General features: G+C 57.2%; 1 protein-coding gene and 1 pseudogene across 1 annotated transcript; one reads left to right on the forward strand and one right to left on the reverse strand.

The window, feature by feature from the left end:
- Positions 1-133: 133 nt before the first annotated feature.
- Positions 134-2,990, reverse strand: LOC119003115 (28S ribosomal protein S24, mitochondrial-like). Its single transcript, XM_037069307.1, has 4 exons — positions 2,969-2,990; positions 2,600-2,745; positions 2,384-2,486; positions 134-719 (listed from the first exon to the last, which is right to left on the reverse strand). The coding sequence occupies exons 1-4, from the start codon at positions 2,988-2,990 to the stop codon at positions 436-438; spliced, it is 555 nt and encodes a 184-aa protein (XP_036925202.1). The 3' UTR covers positions 134-435.
- A 1,335-nt stretch (positions 2,991-4,325) lies between these two features.
- LOC119003121 (tubulin-folding cofactor B-like) overlaps positions 4,326-19,954 on the forward strand; it is a 35,442-nt pseudogene continuing 19,813 nt past the window's right edge.

Consider the following 19,954-nt stretch of genomic DNA (forward strand, 5'->3'; position numbering starts at 1 on the left):
TGGCGCCAACAGCAGCTGACAGAGAAGCAGAGCAGAGTGCTGGTCACCAGGGCCAGGAGGAGGGGGAATGGGAGATGCTGGTCCAGGGTTCAAGCTTCGGTTATGCAAGACAATCGAGTACCTGAGACCCGGGTGAAAACCGTGTGACTATAGTTAACAACACTTTCCACAGCCTGAAAGCTGCTACGGCAGCGCATCGTAAGCGGCCCCTTCCTGGGACCCTGAGCACCCTCAGAGAAACCCTGTCTGAGTTCTTCTTCCTGAAGGGTAAATGCAGACGAGGGGCCAGACGACAGGGGCCGTCGAAGACTCAACAGCAGCTCTGAAAGTGAAGTCTGTGGACTCAGGGTTGTGCTTCCCCATTTCCACTCCCCCCCTCCCCCCCACGTTTCTGTGCTTTGCAGGCTGGAGCCTGATGCAAGAAAGATGAGTGTCCTAGATGTGCTTATACACAACCTTTGAGGGCACCGTCTGGAGGTGCACACGCACAGGACACTTGTAGAAGTGGGACAGCAGGGTCTCGCTGTAGCCCACGAGGAAGTAGAACTTGTGCGCAGGCAGCTGCCTCAGGACCAGAGCGCAGATCTCCACCTGGTTAGCCTGGCGCTTCAGGACGAGCTGGTCGGCCAGGCAGCCAGGGAAGGTGCCCAGCATACACTTTCGAAGGAAAACATCCTCCACTGTGCGCTCTGCAGCGTGGTCCTGCCCATCCAGGTTACCTGAACACAGAAAGGCACCACAGAATCGGCCAAAGCTGCAGAGGTAACACCCGACAACAGCACAGGGCACCCAATTACACCCTGACTCCGCCTCTTCCTTCTGTAAGTGGAATAAGCACAACTCTTTAAAGTTCAAAGAACGTCATTTCATCCGACTCCCCAAGTAGGTACTGTTGCTTTCTCCTTGTTTTACAAAGGGAAAGCATGAGGCCTTGGCCAGGACACAGAACTCAGATGACCACTCCTTCGCTCCCTTTCCCACTACTTTGCCTTGTCTGCCTTAGCACACTGGGCACCCTGCAGGCCGGAGACGTGGCTGCCGGCTCCTTTGAGGTTTGGGACGTGAGCTCTCTCACCAGGGCTGTGGCCTCACCCAGTGAATTCCCCGTGGGGACCCTGCACCCGCTGCACCTCTCATAGAGTTTCTGCTGGGCCTCCACACCCACCTCCAACCTCAGAACCAGACCCAGGGAAGGGCGAAGGGACAAGAACCTTTAAATAATCTCTCTACATAGGGGCACAGCAAACATCCAAGCTGCAAACCCCCATACTGAACAACTGTCAAACACCACTGATGATTAATTTACAGTAGTTCTGTTCCATAAATTCACTGTGAACAACGAGTGCGCAAACACTCAGCCACCGCGCCTGGGGAAACACAGGGTTGTCAGCCTTTGGTCACATTATTTTTGTCAACAGATCAATATGTAGCCTCGCCATACATGTTTTCACTTAAAGACCCCTTGTTCATTGCATAGGCGGGTTACCACTGCAGTCTCCCAACCGAACTACAACTCCTGCCTGGGGGCAGCCAACCCAACCTTCGAGTTTTCTCTGGAAAGCACGTCAGAGCCTCCTCGAGCTCAGGACCCTAGACGAGCAGGTCAGCATCCCTGGCCATTTTAAGGTAGTGGAGTCACCAACCAAACTGCAAAAACATGGCACTAAGAAACCTCGAGGACACACATTGATCATGGGAGACCCGAAACAAGAGAGCAGAGCCCAGCAAGAGACCTGACTTGGGGTGCTGAGCAGACAGTACAACAAACGGGTGATGTTTTACAGAACTGTGCACCAAGACCTATGTGATTTTGTTAACCAACGTCACCCCAGTAAACTCAAATTTTTTTTAAAGAATAAGTATTTTTAAAAAATAAGAGCACAGAGCCCTATTCAACCTCAGCTGGGAAGGTGCCTGTGTCTGAGAATGACCAAGAAAATATCAAGAGTAGGCACATTCACACACACAGATACAGAAAATTCTCTGCTTCCGCGGGAATCGCAGTGTTCACAGCGCACTGTCGCGTGTTTCCAAGACGATTTTGTGGGCTCTGGGCAACTTGGCCTCTCTGTCAATCAGAGGGGATGACAGCAAAGCACAAGCAACTTCCAAAGCACAAGCAACTTCCGTCTCGAATCACGCACGTAACTTCCAAGGAGGCTGAACGGGGTCCTTGCTCCCCGCGGAAAGAGCCAGCTCTGGATCCTCCAAACCCAGGCCAACACACCTGACCTGTCTGCCTGGTCACTTCTCTGCACCTGTGGAACTGAATTCGGACTCGGGCACCAACTACTGATGGGAATGAACCTCGGACACCAGATCCTGTAGTGTTCGGGTTGAACAGTCACAGCGGAAAACCTCCGGTGCAGCCTGGTCCCCTCACCTGTGCGCAGGGACAGCCAGCTCTTGCAATGGGCAATGTGGTGAGGCTCGTCGTAGGTCACCGGCTTTTCCCCTTTTCCCACTCGGACCCGGGCCGCCCGATTCTAGGAGCAAAGAGCGGCCATCGCGGGCCATCGCGCGTGCGGTCCGATCTAGGCGGCAAGATGTGCTCTCATCCGCATTCCCGGCCCCTCGTCCTTCGCCCCGGACAGCTCACCTTGGCGCACACAGCGGAGATGTGCTGGGCGCGCCAGGCACAGGGCAGCACACGGCTCCAGGAAAGCACCTGTGTGCGGACGGGAGAGCGTGACACAGAAACTGGGGCACCCACCCCCAACCCGCTGGGCCAGCGCTCGCCGCCCACTCACTCGTGGCCGGAGCCCCGGGCTGCACCAGGGCGCTGCCATCTTGGGCAGGGCGCAGCCCGTGACGTACCAGTGCGCTGCAGGGCAAAGGTCAGTGATAGGACGCAGCATCTGAAGAGCCCAACTCGAAGCCGGATTGGGGAAGGGCCTCGGGGCGGAGCCTCACGGCTGAGAGTGGGGCCGCGTAACCCGGGCAGCACCCGGGACCCTCGTTTCTGCACCTCTCGCTCCCCGCCCTGTCATCGTTGGCTTCGTAGTTCTGACCCGGAGATTGGAGGGTGCGGAGCATCCGTAGGGTGAAGTTTCTCCCTAAAACTCACACCGGTGTCCTGAGGACAACCTCAGCCTCCCCTAATCAGGGTGCTTGAGTTTCTTCAAGTTATTATTATTATTATTACAATGTGGATTATATTTATTGAAGCCCTCACAACACACAAACAAGGCCACAAAAACCCAACCAGGTGCCATTTTTGTAAAAAAAAATGTTTATGTACACACAATACAAAATATAGTATTTCAAAAATTAGTGGTTTATCTTTGGAAAGTATGATCATGTGTAATTTCTTTTGGTTTATCTGTATTTTCTATAATAAATGTGTATTTCTGAAAACTCGTTTGGCTTTTAAAACAATTTTTAATTTTTCAATTAGTTTACTTTCAGTAGTATTTCAAATAAGATTATTTACTTATTTTTTAAAGATTTTCTTTACTTTTAGAGACCGGGGAAGAAAGAGGAAACATCAATGTGTGGCTGCCTCTGGAGCGCCCCCAACTGGGGACCTGGCCCTCAACCTTGGCATGTGCCCTGACAGAATCACACTGGTAACCTTCTGGTTTGCAGGCAGGCACTCAAACTGAGCCACACCAGCCACAGATCCCTTTGCTTTTCTACCTTGGCCTTGTATTCACAGGCTTCTTCAAAAAAAGAAAAAGAAATCCATGGGACACATCCCCTCTAAGTCGTTCCATAATGGCAGTGATGAAGGTGCCCACTCAAAAGTACATTTTAATGGTGTTCTCTTTGGTATACACTCTGGTTTTCAAATCTGAAAAGAATAGAAAATACAGAAATATCCTTTTTGTGTAGGGATAAGGAAACTGCACTGAGGAAAAATAAACTTAATAAAATTAATGTGTATCAGAATAAACAGTCTTGTAATACAGGAAAGAGTCAGTGGGCTATAGATAAGCAAAGGCCAAAGTGGTAGGGCAGAGGATGGTCCAACAGGCAGTCACAAAGACACTGAGGGCAGGGAAAAATATGCTTTAACAATGTCAAAGTGGGCCCTGGCTGCTGTGGCTCAGTCGATTGAGCACCAGCCCCTGAACCGAAAGATCGCGGTTTGATTCCCAGTCAGGGCACATGCCTGGGTTGCAGGCCAGGTACCCCAGTAGGGGGCGTGTGGGAGGCAGCTGATTGATGTTTCACGCATTGATGGTTCTCTCCCTTTTTCTCCCTCCCTTCCTCTCTTTCTAAAAATTAATTAAATAAAATCTTTTTAAAGATGATGTAAAAATGTGACATTCAAGGACATTATATGATTAACCTAAAGATACAACAGTTATTAATGGGAGAGAATGGACAGGTAACTAGTCAAATACCAATAATGAAGGGGATGCACATCAATACCAGAAAATGTGCAACGGGAAATGGCAGTGACATCACATGAGAGAAGCTGCAACGGAAAGTAAAACCAGCGCCTGGAAAAGCACTGTAGAAATGAGTAGTATTTGAATAGGACCCATTCCGAACGCAGAATAGAACTTAAGGCGTTAAGGAGAACTCCCTGGCCATTTTAGAGGTTCCACTTCTACTAAACAGTTACCCCTAAATCGCACGTAGACTTATCCTTAATCTGGATGAGGCCTCTTGAGAGGCCTGAATGTAGTACTGTGAAAATCTTAAAGCACTAGCACTATCAGTTTATGAGGCATATAATCGGAGTCTCTCAACTCCCTGACCGGGTCCTCAAACAACAGAAAAGATAAGATGCAACACCGGGGAACGGGGTCGCGGGCTGCAAGCACAGCCCGCAACCCCGGCTCAGCTCGCACTCCCCCGAAACAGGGCCCCTCCACTTCGGCCCGGCCCCTCCCCGCGCCGGAGCCCGCTCCCCTCCAGGCTGCAGCTCGCGCCGCCTTTCCGCCCCGCACTGATCTCACGCGACCCCGGGTTACAGCCAGACCCTCCCCGCCCCGCGGTCCCCGGCGGTGAAATGGGAACGGTGCGTTCAGAGTTCAGGACCACAAACTGCGACTCCCAGGAAGCCTCGGGCCACTTCCGCTTCCGTCCTTAGCCACTTTTTTCCCCCAGAAGTCCCCGGGAAATCTCCGCAGCTGAGTACCCCTCCCCTTCCAGCGCCTTGCTGGACTCAGGGGGCGGGGTTGGAGGCGTCTTAGCCAATCGCGGCTACGCCCCGGAATCTCCACGGAAACCGCCGCCACCGCCTCCAGGGCATGCATCCCGCGGTCTGCGTGAAGCGTGCCTGAGCCCAGCGGTGCGCGGGAAAGAAAGGCATTGTAAGAGATTTACAGACGGCAGAGGTCTCTGTGGTCCTTTTTTAGATACTCCTACCGCAGTGAGGCCCTGACCGATGAGGGACTTCACTGCTGCGAGATGCAAGTCCCTCCCCAGCAGGTGCGCAGAGCCAGGGGCAGCAGGAAAGACCCACTTCCCTGTGGAAAAGGGTGTCGGTGTGTGGATCTCTACCTTGCACCGGTGTGGTGCGGGTCTGACACTCAGCCCCTTTGCAGAGCTGCTTCCGGCCCCCAGACACAGCAGTGCTGCAGCGCCGAAGTCCTTGTTAGTGAATGCATGGACCATTCATTAAGTGAACTTCAAGAGGAGATAGAAAAGGAGTTTGAATGGAGGAAAAGAGTGTCTTCCCAGAGGGCAGGCAGGGTTTCGTGTACAAAGATCTGATTCCTGAGGAAGCAGTTGGATGGCCTATGTGGCTGGGCAGGGGCAGGGGCCAAGAGCAGATTTGTCCAGTGCAGAGGGCTGAGTTCAGGACTTGGGAGTGGGACACAGACTCCCAAGGTTGAAGCTGGCCAGGTCTCCAGTCCCAGGTCCTGGCCGTCAACTCGTTTATTCATAGGTCGTGTAACTGAATACCGACCACATCCTAGTCATCAGCCCGTGTGCTGGGGATGCAGGAGGAAAGTGAGGCCCAGAGTCCGCGGACCTTTGCTTACTGCAGGAAGACAGATCATAGACAAGAAAATAAGATGTGGGCAAAGATGAGGGTGAAATGGGGGCCAGCCAAGCACATAACTGAGCAAAGAGCTTTCTAGCGGACCCCGTGTGCAGAGGCCCTGAGACTAGGGTGCACAGGGGGGGCCAGAGCTGGTGTATCAGGTGGACAATGAGGAGGGAAGGGCCAACAGGGGCCGTAGCATGCAGGCTTCTGAAGGACAGTGAATCCTCCGGATCTTATTACGAATAAGGTGAGCCAAGAGTGCAATCCTTTTGCCTGCTGGGTGGAGAACAAGCCTGGGCAGGTGGGAGGGTGTCAAGGGTGGCTGGAAGGCTTGGTGAAGTGGCTTCGACCAGTGGCAGACAGGGGTATGTGGCCAAGGTGTGGTGGGCTTAAATATTTTGTAAAAGTGGGCAGAGGATGGGGGTGGTGTTTTTGATGCTGAAGTTTTGGGCTGAGTGTCTCAGAGAACAAAGGAGCTGCTTACTGAGATGGGAAGTTTTCAGGAGAGGATGGAGGGCTGTGCCTGGAACATGACGTGTGAACGTTGCCTACGGACATCCTGGTGCTGAGTCTGCTGTGGGAGCAGCTGGAAGAGGAGCTCTGTGTGGGTTCAGCCCCAAGTGTGTGGGGGGGAGGACCCAAGGAGGTGAGCCTGGGGCACCCCCACATCCATAGGTGGGGCAGTAGGTGCCTCCAGCATAGACATCTGAGGAGGAGGCAGGAGAAGGCGGCCCTGGGACCACAGGAGGAAGTGTTGAAGGGCTTAGTGCTGGGACATTCAGCTCAAGGCACAGAGCTCCACCAGTCCTCCCTCCTCAGGTCTGCCCCTGCCCATACCCAGGTCCCTGCCGCCCACAGCTTCCCCAGCAGCACAGCCTGGGATCTCCTGTTTCCTTTCCCCTCCCTCTGCTCTCCCTGTCTGGCATTTTGGGTTTCTGCCTGCCTCCTGAGGTGTGCACACAGGACAAGCAGAAGAAAACTGGCCTGGTCCTAGGGACAGCCTTTCGTCTTTGCTTCTGGGTTTTGAGGCAGCTTATTGTTGGTGGGGTTTTTTGTTGTTGTTGTTTTTATTTTTGTTTTAGCTTTTATTTACTTTTAGAGAGAAGGGAAGGGAGGGGAGAGAAACATCATGGTGTGGTTGCCTCTCACACAGCCCCTACTAAGGATCTGGCCCGCAACCCAGGCATGTGCCCTGACTGGGAATCAAACCAGAAACCCTTTGGTTCATTGGCTGGTGCTCAATCCACTGATCCACACCAGCCAGGGCTGAGGCAGGGCTTTAAAGGCCATCCTCTGGGGGACTTTTCTCTGGAGAGGTGGAAAAGTTTCAGCTGTGGCCTCCAGGAAACCCCCCGACACACACCTCCCATCACCTGGCAGTTTCTGTCTGCAGGGACAGAGACAGCCAGGTGGGACTCATCCTCCTCCTGGAGCACTTCATCTCAGGCCTCCTGTGGAAAGATTCAAACATGGACAAATTATTTGTGTTGTTTGGATTTTTAAAATAAAGAATATAGATAAAGCAGAGTAAGCATCACCTTTAGAAACAGGCATATGAGAAGTAATGTGCACCACAATGCCACAAACCTAACCCACAGCTCTGCTCAGGGCCCCGGGCAGAGTGGGGCTCAGGCTGGAGTCTGCAGTGGGAGAGGAAGGGGAGGCCGATGGAGAACGCAATGAGACAGGTCCGAAGACAGCAGCTCACACCTCCCAAAACAGCAGAGCAGGGGCCAGTGACAGGGAGACAGAGAGAGTGAGAGACAGCAGCTGGGGAGCGGGGAAGATCAGAGCTGAGGCACAGGTGCGAGGACACACAGACCTTCCTGAGTCTTGGGGTTTCAGACGCAGGTCGGCCCCTGGCTTTGGATGCGTCCTTGACCTGCAGTTCATTACCTATGGGCCTCGTGAGGGCTGCCAAGACTCTGTCCCAGACTAAAGCTAGTTGGGCTCCTTGGAGCCCTCTTCTCAACTGGGCCTCTTCCTTGGTCTTCTGAGCCCTGTTTTGCAAAGAATTTCCCATTCTTCATACCTAACCAAGTTCCTCTTAGCAATTTTCCACTCCCAAACCAGTCTGTAGTCCCCACTCCTCCCCTCTGCAGTGGGAGTTGAATTCAGCCTCTCCCCACTATCGCCAGAGTCTTGAGCAATGCCTTTCCTGCACTTTCTAACCAGTGTCCTTAAGGTGAATTATTTCCTCTCAACGAGGGTTGTGAGGGACAGTGCCCACGAGTGCCCAGCCGTGCCTGGTGACGGCAGGGCTCAGGCCCCGCTGCGCTGCCGCTGTCACTGTGCTCCTCCCAGAGCCGGTGCCGCTTCACTCAGCGACACTGGGCTCCAGCCGTGAGCCTGGCCTACAGAGGACCACAGACACGAAAGAAAGGGCCGTCACCCGTGGACAGACACCCCTGGGCTCACAGTGGGCACAAGTCCGGGGCTGCAGCCAAGAGGCCTTTGCACAGCAGGCGTGTTTCTGATCCTCAGCAAGTGTGGACGTGATGCCTCTCAGGCCCGGTCTTGAGGGCCATGAAAAATTAAGTGGAGGGTCAGGTCTTCCAACTCTGGGATAGAAATCAGGAGTGCTAAGGCAGAACGCTGCTCTCCTACTGAGGCCTGCTCAGCACAGGCATCGTTAGGTCTTATTCAGAATGTCCCACATTGGTAATCCCAGGCACTGGCAGCCTGCACCACCACAGGCCACCCAAATCCATCTTGGGTCTGGGGAGCCCCTCAGGCCTGGCGTGGGTGCGTCCTGGGGCTCCACTAGGCCAGCAGGCGGTGCTGCAGGAATGTGGGAGACGGGGCCAGAGCTTTCCCTCGGGGAGACCCTGCTCTCCGCAGTCTCGCTGGCTGCCAAGTATGGGCTCAGAGCCAGGGCTCAGGCTACGCTGTGGGCCGCGTGTCTACGAGCGGAGCCCTGCACCTCCTCCCAGGGCCCTCTTTCTCAGCCCGAGGTTCCACTTAGGCAACTGGGTCGGCTGTGGATGTCTGTTTCTCGGAGGAGAGAGGTTGGGGCAGGGCAGGGCAGGGCAGGCATCAGGGTACGGGCAGTGCCACAGACAACCTGAGGGACCCTGTATCCCTGAGGGAACTGGGGGTTCCCTCCATTTCCTCCCCCTCCTGCATCTCAGGTTGGCCTGGGGCCCTTGATTCCCAGTCTATCCACCAGGCTGAGGGTGTATGCCCTACAAGGGGATGTGAATGTGTGTGTGCAACGTGAGTGTGTCTGTGAGTGTGTGCAACGTGGGCGAGAGTATATGGAAGGTTCTCTGTGCGTGAGCACAAGTGTGAGTGTGCCCGCGTGTGTTTGGGCTGTGGTGTGCCAGAGCAGAGCGTGCCTGTGTGACATCTGAGTGTGTACGTGCTTCCTGTGCCTGTCGGAGCCTGTGAGCTTCATGTCTTCCTCGATCTGTTTATGCAACTCCTATCAGATGTGTCTACCAGGTGATTCTCAGCCACCTCCCCTCCCTATAGGGAGCACCAGCATCGGCACAAAGATGTCCCAGCTGCTCGCATGACTTCTCACTCTAAGGCCCTTGGAGCCATCCCAGCTGACCCTGGAGGTGCCCCAGAGATGGGGGACCGATCTTTAAGGGGAGGTGCAGTGAAACCTGTCAACTCCCCTTTGATTCGGAAGCACCAGGAACTTTGCTCACATTCAGCAAGTTGCCTCCGTGTGGCGGTCACGAGGCTTCCTGGAGCCAGAGGGTGACTCAGCTCCAGAAAGCTCTGGGGTGCACCCCACCCATTTGTGGCCCCCAGAAGCCAACCACATTACGCCTCTGCCCACGCTGCAGGCATGCCTAGCCCAGCGCACAGGTTCTGTTCCCTGGCTGCCTCACCCAACCTCCTCAGGACCCCCACCACCCCTGCCATGGGGCCCCCAGCACCACAGCCACGGTGGACATGCATCCCATAAAGCAAGCCTTTGGAGAGAGCTCTCGTCACACCCCGAATGTTCTTCCCTTTGTGCATTAGCAAGTCAGCACAGAAACAGCCAGTGCCGTGAGGACTTCCCTGATGAAGATTCTGAACCTTCGATTACAAACTTTGGGGCAGCGATGGAGCTGCTCCCCGAGATTCACCCGTAGACTCGGCACACAGCAAGGGCTCAGCTTGGCATGGGCAGTCATGGGGAGATGGCAAGGGAAGGGAGGCATGTGGACAGGCTGGGTGCACAGCTAGGACCAGGCCCAGCTCTCTCTCATCTGATGCTCTCAGTCAGATTGTGAGGCTCCAAGCCCATCTGGCAGCACCAGGGCCAGGGGCCCGAGCTTCCAAGACCCAGCCACATGGGGTTGAAACTCAGGCCCCCTGAGTCCCCCTGAGCAGTGTGCTGGCCTCAGGGCAAGCCAGGAGCTGGGAGCTAAAAACCTGGGGGAGGATTTTACTGCTGATACCTGTGCTTAGTTGATGACCTTTGCCACTTAAATTTTCTAAGAAGAAAGCTGGACTTCCAGGTATTTGCCACATGGCGAAGTCGATGGCCAGACGGCAGCAGGGACAGGCAGAGCCGTGAGGAGTCGAGGCAGGATCTCACGATGTGCACACAGTTCCGTCTGTGAAGCTCCACGTGTGCTGACCTGGTATTCAGACCTGAGAAGAGCGAGGCCTTTGTTAATAAGCTCAAAATGCCCTGCAGAGCGGCTTGTGGCCAAGACAAGAGGCAAAGGAGGTCTGTGCGGGGGGGGGGGGGGGGGTGGGCNGGGGGGGGAGGGCTGGCCAGGAGCAGGTTCCAGCACCTGCACTGCCCTGCACCACCTAGCAGGGGTGGGGTGGGGGGTAGGCAATGTCTCTGCAGCTACCACCGATGCCCAGGGACCCCAGCACTGTCCAGACACCAACCAACCAAGGGACTGCCCCCCTTGGCCAAATCCTGTGTGGGCATCTCAAAGCTCTTCCTCACCCAGGGTCTCTGGCCTGGATCTGAGTGCATGGGCTGGGAGTGCCGCTGAAGATGACCTGTGCTCAGCAGTCAAGCCCAGAGCTCAGGTCATTCGAGATGTTTGGATTCAGAAACCCCAGGGAGGAGAGAAGGGGTCCAGGTGAGAAACTGAGCCCTCACATCCCCACTGGTGGAGGCGTCAGCAGCCTTGGTATGGGGAGAGCACTTCAAGGCACAAGGGGTGAGAGGCCAGGAACTTGGTCCTCATCTGGAGACAGGTCAGGGAGGGTCTGGTTTACTCAGGAGCAGCTGCTTGCTGAGGGTGCACTCAGCTTGCCCCCTCGCCCCGAGAACAGCCAGCCTGCAAGTGACCCTGGACTGCACAGAGTACAGGAAGTGGCCAGAGGTGGGAAGAGCCCCAGCATCGTCCCTCCCAGAGAGGCACAGCTGAGCCTCTGCATCCTGGGAGGTCTCTGAACCTTACTGCCCACTGGGTTCATGGCTGCCTGGCCCAGGGGAGGCAGCCAGACCCCCTAAGCCCAGCCGTGCAGCCCCTGGCACACAGAGCTTGTGGCTGCATGCACCCACTCATCCATGTGGCCAATAGCCTGCGAGTGCTGGGTGCCAGGCAAGGTGAGGGGGCTGGGGATGCAGAGGAGAACAGGAACCTTCCCTAGCCTCCTCACACGACACAGGTGCATGTGTGTCCATGTGCCTACCCATGGGTGTGTACAAGAGTGTGCGTGTATGAGAAAGGTGTGTGCTCATGGGTGCGTGAGCTCATGGGTGCGGGCATGTGTGTGCACATGTGCATGGGCATCTGTGGGCTCATCTGCAACTGTGATCTCTCGTGCTCGTGGCAAGGGAAGGGGCTGCCTCTTCTGCTGCTCCAGCTGCAGGCTGGCCTGGTGAACCAGGGCAGGCTCTTCTCCCTCCAGAGGCCTCTCCACAGCAGGGCAGGGCTGGGACCTCCTGGTCCCTTCAGCCATCACACCCTGCAGGTTGGGCACAGTGTCTGCAAGCTTTAAAAAAAATTGTTTATTTTTAGAAAAGGGAAGGGAGAAAGAGAGGGAGAGACACATCAGTGTCTGGGGACCTGGCCCGCAACCCAGGCATGTGCCCTGACTGGGAATGGAACCAGTGACCCTTTGGTTCTCAGGCTGGCACTCAATCCACTGAGGCACACCCAGGGCATGCATAGTCTGCAAGCTTTTAAGAACCTGTGGAAATGTAGGAACTGGAAGAAATCACTTTCATTGGCTACAAAATATGAAAACTGCTTTTGAGCTTCCGAGCTACTCTCTCCAGCAAACCCACAGATGTCTGTTTCAGAGATTTTGTGGGAAAACATGTTCCCAAATGTTCCTCCTCCCCAGCCAAGGTTTCCCTGGCCCCCTACCCCAGGAGGACACCACCATCCAGGAGGTGGAGCCCCGACTTGGGCAGGGCCAGGGCTGGCCCAGAAGTGTGAGGGACAAGCTGGGGCCCCACCCACCTCCAGGGCCAAGCCCTAAAGCCAAGGCCCCTCATGGAGGCCAAGCCCCACAGGGGATGCTCCAACCCCAGGAGCAGCGGTTGCTGCCCTGGGTTATGTGTCACCTTGGGGACCTTTGGTCAACTCCGAGCCTCACAGCAGCACTGACTCAGACTCACGAGGTGACGATCTGCCCCTGGGTGTGTGGCTCACTGGCTGGTGTTGGCAGCCCTTCCCTCCCCGCTATTGGTGAGAACCCGTGGCCAGTGACTACCACATGTCCTCAGGCTCATGGTGTGAAAACACTCAGCAAACCTCAGCCTCCAGAGTGACTTGAGGCCCCCGGTCCCCCCCTGCAGCCTGCACCAGAGCCAGAGCCTTTCTCTATGAAGCCAGCATGACCGCCCAAGGCCACGGTCATGGCTCTGAGGTCAGGAGAGGCACAGCTTCCTGACAGAGAACCGCAGCCGCTGCTGCCGATGTTGCAGAGGCTTTGAGGGCGGCACTGTCAGCCAGCGGGTGCCCTGGGCCTCCGGGGACAGTGCAGGACTGTTCAGTGCCTGTGTGAACCGCAGTGCCTGCTGTCTTGTTTGTCACCAGAAGCCTTGCTGTACCCAGGCCTTCGGGGCAATGCCCACTGCCTCCCTGCCATGTTGAAGGGCCGGGTGACCCACCAGGTTGACCAGCTGAAACCCCCCCAGCTGTGCTCTGTCCCAGAGAAAAAGTCCCTGGGCCAGGCAGACCAGGAACACACTTTCCCGGGCACGTGGGCCAGCCCCTGCTTTGGGGGAAAAGGTCTGAGCCAGCAAACGCACACCCAGCGAGCAGCTCCAGAGGCAGAGGGTTCGGCTGTGAGCACCGAGGCCCGAGGGCCCAGCCTGGCCTGAGCCCCGAGGAGGAGCCCGAGGACGCTGCCCCCACTTTCCTGTTGGTGGGATGAGCCTGGTCCCTGCGTTTCCTGTGGCAGCCACGACGTCATCACATCCGCTCGGAGAACTATTTTTAACTGATTTATGTATTTCTTATATGAGGAAGACATCAACTTCTGTTTTAGGTCGCCTTACAGGAAAGTGTTGTAACCATGCTCAGCTCAGCAACATTAATCTTGGCTCCAAAGTCCTGTAAAAATTAATGAAGTTGACAACGTGACTTTGGGCGCCACTAGTGCTGAAGAGGAGGAAACCCAGCAGTCAGCTCCTTCTGCGGAACCCCACACGCCCACTCCCAGGAAGCGCACACCGTTTCTTTACCTTCTTGCCGCAGGTTCCTGGGATCACGGTGGCTGCTGCCACCACCAAACACCAACCACATCAGGTGGTTCCTACTCCAGTCCTTCCCCATTTGGGACCGCAGGGTGGCCAGGGGACGGAGGGGCCAGCTGCTGCACCTATCCTTAAGGGGAGAGCCTCTTGAGGACAGTGTAGGTGGCCAGCACATCCCCTCCTCTCCAGGAAGGGGCCATGGCTCCTGCCCCTTGACTGAGCTCCAGACCCTTGATGTCTGACCCGGTCACACTCTGGGCACGGGTGGCCTCGGAGGGTCCTGATTCAGTCCCCACAGCTCACCAGTCCTGGCTGCCATTTGCCAGGCCTTGGCTTCTCCCATGTTTCTGAGCCTCCCCCCATGCCCGCTGACCCCAGTGAGCAGCTAGGATCCCAACAGTCGTCCTCAAGTAAGTGCCAGGCTAAGAGGAGCTGTTAAATGACAGCCCTGGCTGGTGTGGCTCAGTGGGTTGAGTGCCAGCCTGCAACCAAGGGGTCACCGGTTTGATTCTCAGTCAGGGCGCATGCCTGGGTTGTGGGCAGGGTGCCTCGTGCAGGGCATGCCAGAGGCAACCACACATTCATGTTTCTCTCCTTCTCTTTCTCTCTCCTGTCCCCTCTCCCTGGAAATGAATAAATAAAATCTTTTAAAAAAAGAAGACATGACCAAGGACGCAGCAGGAAAAAGAGGGGCTGTAAAGCCAGGAGCAGGGTCAGGGTCAGGGTTACGGGGGACAGCCCTGACACAGTACCAACAGACCCAGGCAAGGTGTGGGGCAGAAGGAAGGGGTCAGGCCAGACAGAGGGGACTTGTCAGGAGATGGAGCCTCCAGCTCCCAGAGCCCAGCCCCCAGGGGTGCTCGGCCAGCCTGTGGGGAAGATTCCTCTTTTTAGCATAGACGGGTATGACCTGCTGGCCTCTCGTGGGGGCAAGCTCCCTGGGCAGTCCCATCTCTGCCCCCGATCGGAGCTCCCTCCTCCACAGAGGTGCAGCTGGACCCCCACTGCCAACTTGGAGGGTGTCTCTGGGTTTGTCCCACCCAGCTGGGCACGACCTCCTGTGGCTGTTTCCTCCCCAAAAGCCCCAGAAGCCCCAGAAGCCTGGCAGGCCACTTCTGTCCTGAGGTCCCCGGGGTGGGGGTCGGTCTCACCCCAGCCCAGCCATCGGGAGGCGGTGGGGTTCCTTCCCCCTCCCAGCCCCAGCCCCAGCCCCATGCTCTCTTCTAAAGGAAGCAAGAGGACATGAGGGTCTCAGGGTCTGGGAATTGCTTGGAGGCTGGAGACTCCCAGGGCCTGACATGGGGTCCGTCAGACCCCCAGGCCCAGTGGAGCTCAGTTAGTCTGCACGAGAAGACGAGGAAACCGAGTCTCCGATCAGCTGAGCAATCGGCCAGCACCCAGCCCCTCAGGGCAGGGCCCGGACGCAGCCCAGGGAGCTCGGCTCCAGAGCCAATGCTCTGAGCTGGACACTGTAATTTGTGTGTCCTCTGGGGCCTTGGGAACTAGGGTTTGATGTGGAAAAACGGTTCCACTCCGTCTCACCCCATGCCCCAAACTAAACTCAGAGCGATTACAGGCAGAGGCATGATTATAAAAGCACAGAAGGAGGGACAAGAGCGGGTGTGTGCGCCTTGAGGCACGAGGGCCAGAGGCAGATCCGGAGCCTTAAAGGGAACCACCGACACCTTCGGCTGCGCCAACTTGGGGGGGCTTCTGTGTGCCGCCATCAGAAAGGGAAGGCGTTTGTCCCCACTCTGGACACAGGCTCTTCCAAGGTGGCCACGAGCACTGATATTCATGACGTGGAGAGCACCCCGCAAGTCAGTAAGAATAAAACCAGCGACCCCAGAGGAAGCGGCAAAGGAGACCAGAAAAACGTCACAGCACCTTACCGAGCCCAGCACAACATTCAGTCCCCATACTGATCACAGACTCGATGTTGATCACAGTCTCCATATTGATCGCAGCGCCTCTGCGGGAGGACCGTCCTGAAGCCCAGACTTTGGAAGGAGTGTGTGCCGGGGACAGCACAGCCCTGGAAACAGCCCCTTAGGCACCCAGCCCCGAGCTTTCACTTCTCAGGGGAGACTATGCCAGGGAGAGCTCAGACCCCTAAGGGTCACCCTGGCCAGGCCCCTGCAGGGGAGGCCAGTGGGTGGGCCTGGACTGGCATGCAGACCCAGTGTCTGTCTGTCCTGGCTCCCCACTGTGTTCTCCCTCCAGACTTCCCATGGCTGCCTGTCAGGCCACCGTGTCCCCCGGCCCCAGTGTCCTAGGCCTTCCTGGAAGGCTGCCCTCCACCCAGAAGCCCTGGCCAGGGCCTCTGCAGTGTCTGCTGTGTTCTCAGAAGGACCTGGAGGGGAAACAGAGGCCTGGAGACAATGACTCACTCAGGTCACACAGCTATGCCTGCCTGGCCATGGGGCCAGCGGACACTTGGGGGCCGGCTCAGGCCATTGGCTCAGCTGTGCTCTGCAGGAGGTCCCCGTCCCCTCGTACCCTGGTCTCTGAGGGGTCTCCACCACATGTCCCTGCAGGGCAGGGTGTCTCGTGGACAGCTCCGGTCCTTTTCTTGGGGACAACTCCAAGTCTTGGGGAGCCACAGGCCCTGCTGTGTGTGTCTCGTCAGAATGAATTGCGGTGACTGCCTTCCAGAGAGTTCCATCTCTAATTCATACTCGCTATCAGCCTGGGAAACGGTCTGTGCAGCAGAGCGCCCTGATGAGTGAGGGTGGCAGCTGGGCAGAGCTCCCGGCTCACGCGCCAGGAGTGGGGTCTGAGGAGGGACACGCTCCCTTCCCCAGGAAACGGGAATCGTTCCAGGTGCTTTCCCACCCCCTTGCAATGCAGGGCCCAGGGAGGGAGCAAGGCAGGCAGGGGCAGGGGGCTGCCGTGGGGGCTGAGGGTGCAGGGAGAGCACCCCCATCCTCCCTTTTTTACCTGAGAACCAGAAGCGTTGACCAACCAGAGAAGGACCCTCTGCCAGCAAAGGGTGGCGAGGATGAGTGCTCACTGGTGGCCGGATGGGGGGTGGCCCTGGGGGCACCCAGAACTGCCTCCGCTCCTGCTCTCTCTCCTCCCTCCAACTCCAACCTGGACCTCAGGACATTTCTGGAAGCCACCCCCTCCCACAGCCCTAGCCTGTCATCTGTCTCCTGGCTGCCCCCCCAGGGGGCAGCCACAGGGACACAGGGGACAGCTGGTCAGGTGGCATCTCTTCTGCTGTTTGCCTCCTTGGGCTCAGGGACCCGCCAACCCCCACACCTCATCCCCTGTGGCGCTGGGCCCGCGCGACCCCATCCCACTGCTCTGATGGGGACTGGCCTCCACTGCCCAGCTGGGTTCGAAAAGAACACACTGCAGGCTCTTTATCCACTTGTCTCAGAAGCTGACCCTGACCACCATGGGGCACCCCCAGTTAGTGGGCTGGGGACCTTCCCCTTGCACTCCCTCACCTGCCTGGGGCTGGGAAGTCAGGAGGGGACACCTTGGCTCATCCAGAGGAAGGCCCCCTCCTCCCCTGGGTGACTCGGGGTCCTGAGCCTCTGCTAAATGGCCGGGGGCGGGGCATCCCCATTCAGGCCACCTCACTCAGGTGTTCTCAGATGAGCCCCGGGGCTCCCCAAGTCTTTGGCCTGGCCTCAAACATGACTCTGGAATTTCAAGAACAAAATAATAATGTTTAGATTAACACGGGCCATAGCCCATTTCCCACCCCAAACCAAGATCTAGGGAGACCTCTCATGCTCACTAGGGCTGTGTCCGCAGAGTGACCACTACCTGCAGTCACGTCCAAAAGACACAGGCCCAGTTTCCTCCTGGGGCAGAGACTGCAGGGCCTGGGGTGAGTGAAGGGCCCACCTCCATCCAGGGAGTGAGGGGTAGGGTGCAGCAGGGGCCTCTGAGGACCCCAGGGCCCAGGTTCTACCCTGATGTTGTGTGGGCCCTCAGCCACGGGCACCTTCCTCCCTCAGGGCTCCAGGTGCACGGCCAGGCTCAGGCTGACCCTGCCCTTCCCTGCCCTATGAGGAGCCCTACCTGCAGCCTGGCCTAGCCCAGCCCAACCCAGCCAGGCCAGGGTGTGGCCTTCACTGGCCCAGGGGCCCATCAAAGTAGAACACACAGACATTCCAGCTGTGTCCAAAGCAGCTTGATCCCCTCCCCCAGCCCCAGCTCCCTGTCTCTGGAGAAATGTGCCCAGGCTGCAGCGGCTTGTCCAGGCCGGAGGAGCCTGGGGGCCTGAGCGTGTCATGGGAATGTCCTCCTTCAGGGGCTCTGCCCATGAGGCAGGGCTGACAGGGCGAGGGGGCCAGTCCTGGGCTGGTGGACACATCCCTGTGCAGGGACTGCGGGGCCAGGACAGGGCCCTAGGGCCAGGGAAGCACCCACGACTCCAAGACAGGCAGGAGGGGCAGGGTTTCAATCCCAGCAAACCTGCTCGTTCTCACAGGGAGTTCACAGTGTTAAGGTCAGTGATATCTCAGGATATTCGCACGTGTTGAAACAGGAAATGAAGTGTGTGAGAAAGAGCGTCCCCCACACAATCCTGGGGCAGCGGGCTCTTCCTGTGGCCTCAGCCCCACCTGCCCCCACACAGCCCAGGGAGGTCCCCTCCAACCCGTGTCCCGGGCTTTTCCTCTGAAGCGTTTGATTACATGCACTCCCCCACACATGCACACACATGCACACAGACAGGAGGCCTCAGCGCCTGGTGCCACTAGGTCCCTCCACAGGACAGGGGTTTAAGGAGAGTGGGCGGGAGGGCCATGCCCAGAAAGGCGGTATTCTGCGGCTGCTGGCTCACTGCCCACCCTGTGACCTCGCTCCTGAGGGCCCTGCAGAGAGATGTGCTTTGTGGGTGCCTTGCCAGGATAGGCTGGAGTCTGAGGAGGGGACGGGGAGCTCCCCCGGGCCAGAAACTCACCTACGGGCCATAACATCGGACATACAAAGTGACTTTGCTTTTGCTTTCCACAAAGGCAGATTCTGCACCAGAGATGCGGAGATACCTCCTTTCAGGCACAAGGCTGACTTCAGATGTTTATTGTAACCTAACGATGTGATTAAAGCCGCATGTCAATGTTTTCATACATCGGAGGGGCCACACACCCCCTCCCGCCCACCACAGCTGTTCTCAGGACCCTGGCCCAGTGAGGCCTCATTGCTTGGCGTGGGTGTGAAATAGGAAGTGAAGGGTCTCCTCGCTTCAGTTGCTGTGACTTCACTTCCCTGCCAGTGAACGGCCCCCTCCAGTGGAGGAGGGGCAGCAGGGCCCTTCTGGTGGTGCATTCTACATGGCTTGAGGGTCACGACCTCTGCGATGTTGACACATGGGAAACAGGCACCCATGTGAAGTGCTTGGACAGGGAGACCCTGATTCTGTGGGCAGACAATGGGGCCAGCAAAGAGGGAAGACAGCCCTGGGCAGCTGGTGGGGAGCTGGCCCGGGGGCAGCAACACAGGGTGCCTGGCAGCCCAGATGGGGGCTCAAGCAGATATAGGGTGAAGTGGACACGGGGGTGGGTGAGGCTCGAGGCCAGGCAGGTGCAGTACATCCTAGGACTAACGGTGTGTGTGTGTGTTTATGTCTCCTGTGCTGGACGGACGGGTGGATGGATGGAGAGATGGTAGATAAATACATGGACAGAGGTATAGAAATTGTGGGTGGCTAAGACAAATGGACAGACCGAAGGACAGATGGGTGGGTAGCAATGGCTGTGTGTGTGGTGTGTTAGCACTGCACAGGCTTGAAGAAGGCGGTGTCCACACTGGTGGAAACATGGGCTTTGAAACCCAGCCGAGCAGACGTCCAGTGTCAGGCCTCCCAGTCACCGACTCTGTGACTATGGACCCTCCTCCAGGCTCTGTTTTCCCCCTTCTAAAGTGAGCCACCCACGGGATGCACGTGTGTCTTCCTGTGAGGCTGTGGCCACGTGCTAAGGGTGTCTGTGAGCGTGCAAGGACCTGCCTGTGGCACAGTGAGGGGCCACGGCCTGCTCTCTGGCTTCTCGTCCTTGTCTGACTGCGGCCCAGGCACTATTCTGGGCCCTGGGACCCAACCATGGGAAACGAGCCTCTGCCCAGAGCAGTGCCTTCCAGCAAGAAGACAAACAGCAGTTGGACCAAAGAGCCACTTACAAGTGTAGGTGGGGAACCCGGGCCAGGGCAGGCACCGTCAGCAGGAGCCTGTGGCCTCAGTGAGAAGGGACTGACCTGAGAGGGAGGGTAGGGTGGGGGATCCAGGGGCCAGGCATCCCTCAAGCCCAGGCAGGGGCATCTCCCCAAGTGATCTGCACAACCAGCCTCAGGGCAGGACAGGTGGAGTGGAGCCCCTGGGGGAGCCCCCTGAATGCGTGTCTCCTCAGTTCCAGGGACTGGTCTCTGAG

The sequence above is a fragment of the Sturnira hondurensis genome, unplaced genomic scaffold (genome assembly GCF_014824575.4).
Source record: "Sturnira hondurensis isolate 20B ecotype Veracruz unplaced genomic scaffold, ASM1482457v3 Scaffold0001221, whole genome shotgun sequence".
Lineage (NCBI taxonomy): Eukaryota > Metazoa > Chordata > Mammalia > Chiroptera > Phyllostomidae > Sturnira > Sturnira hondurensis.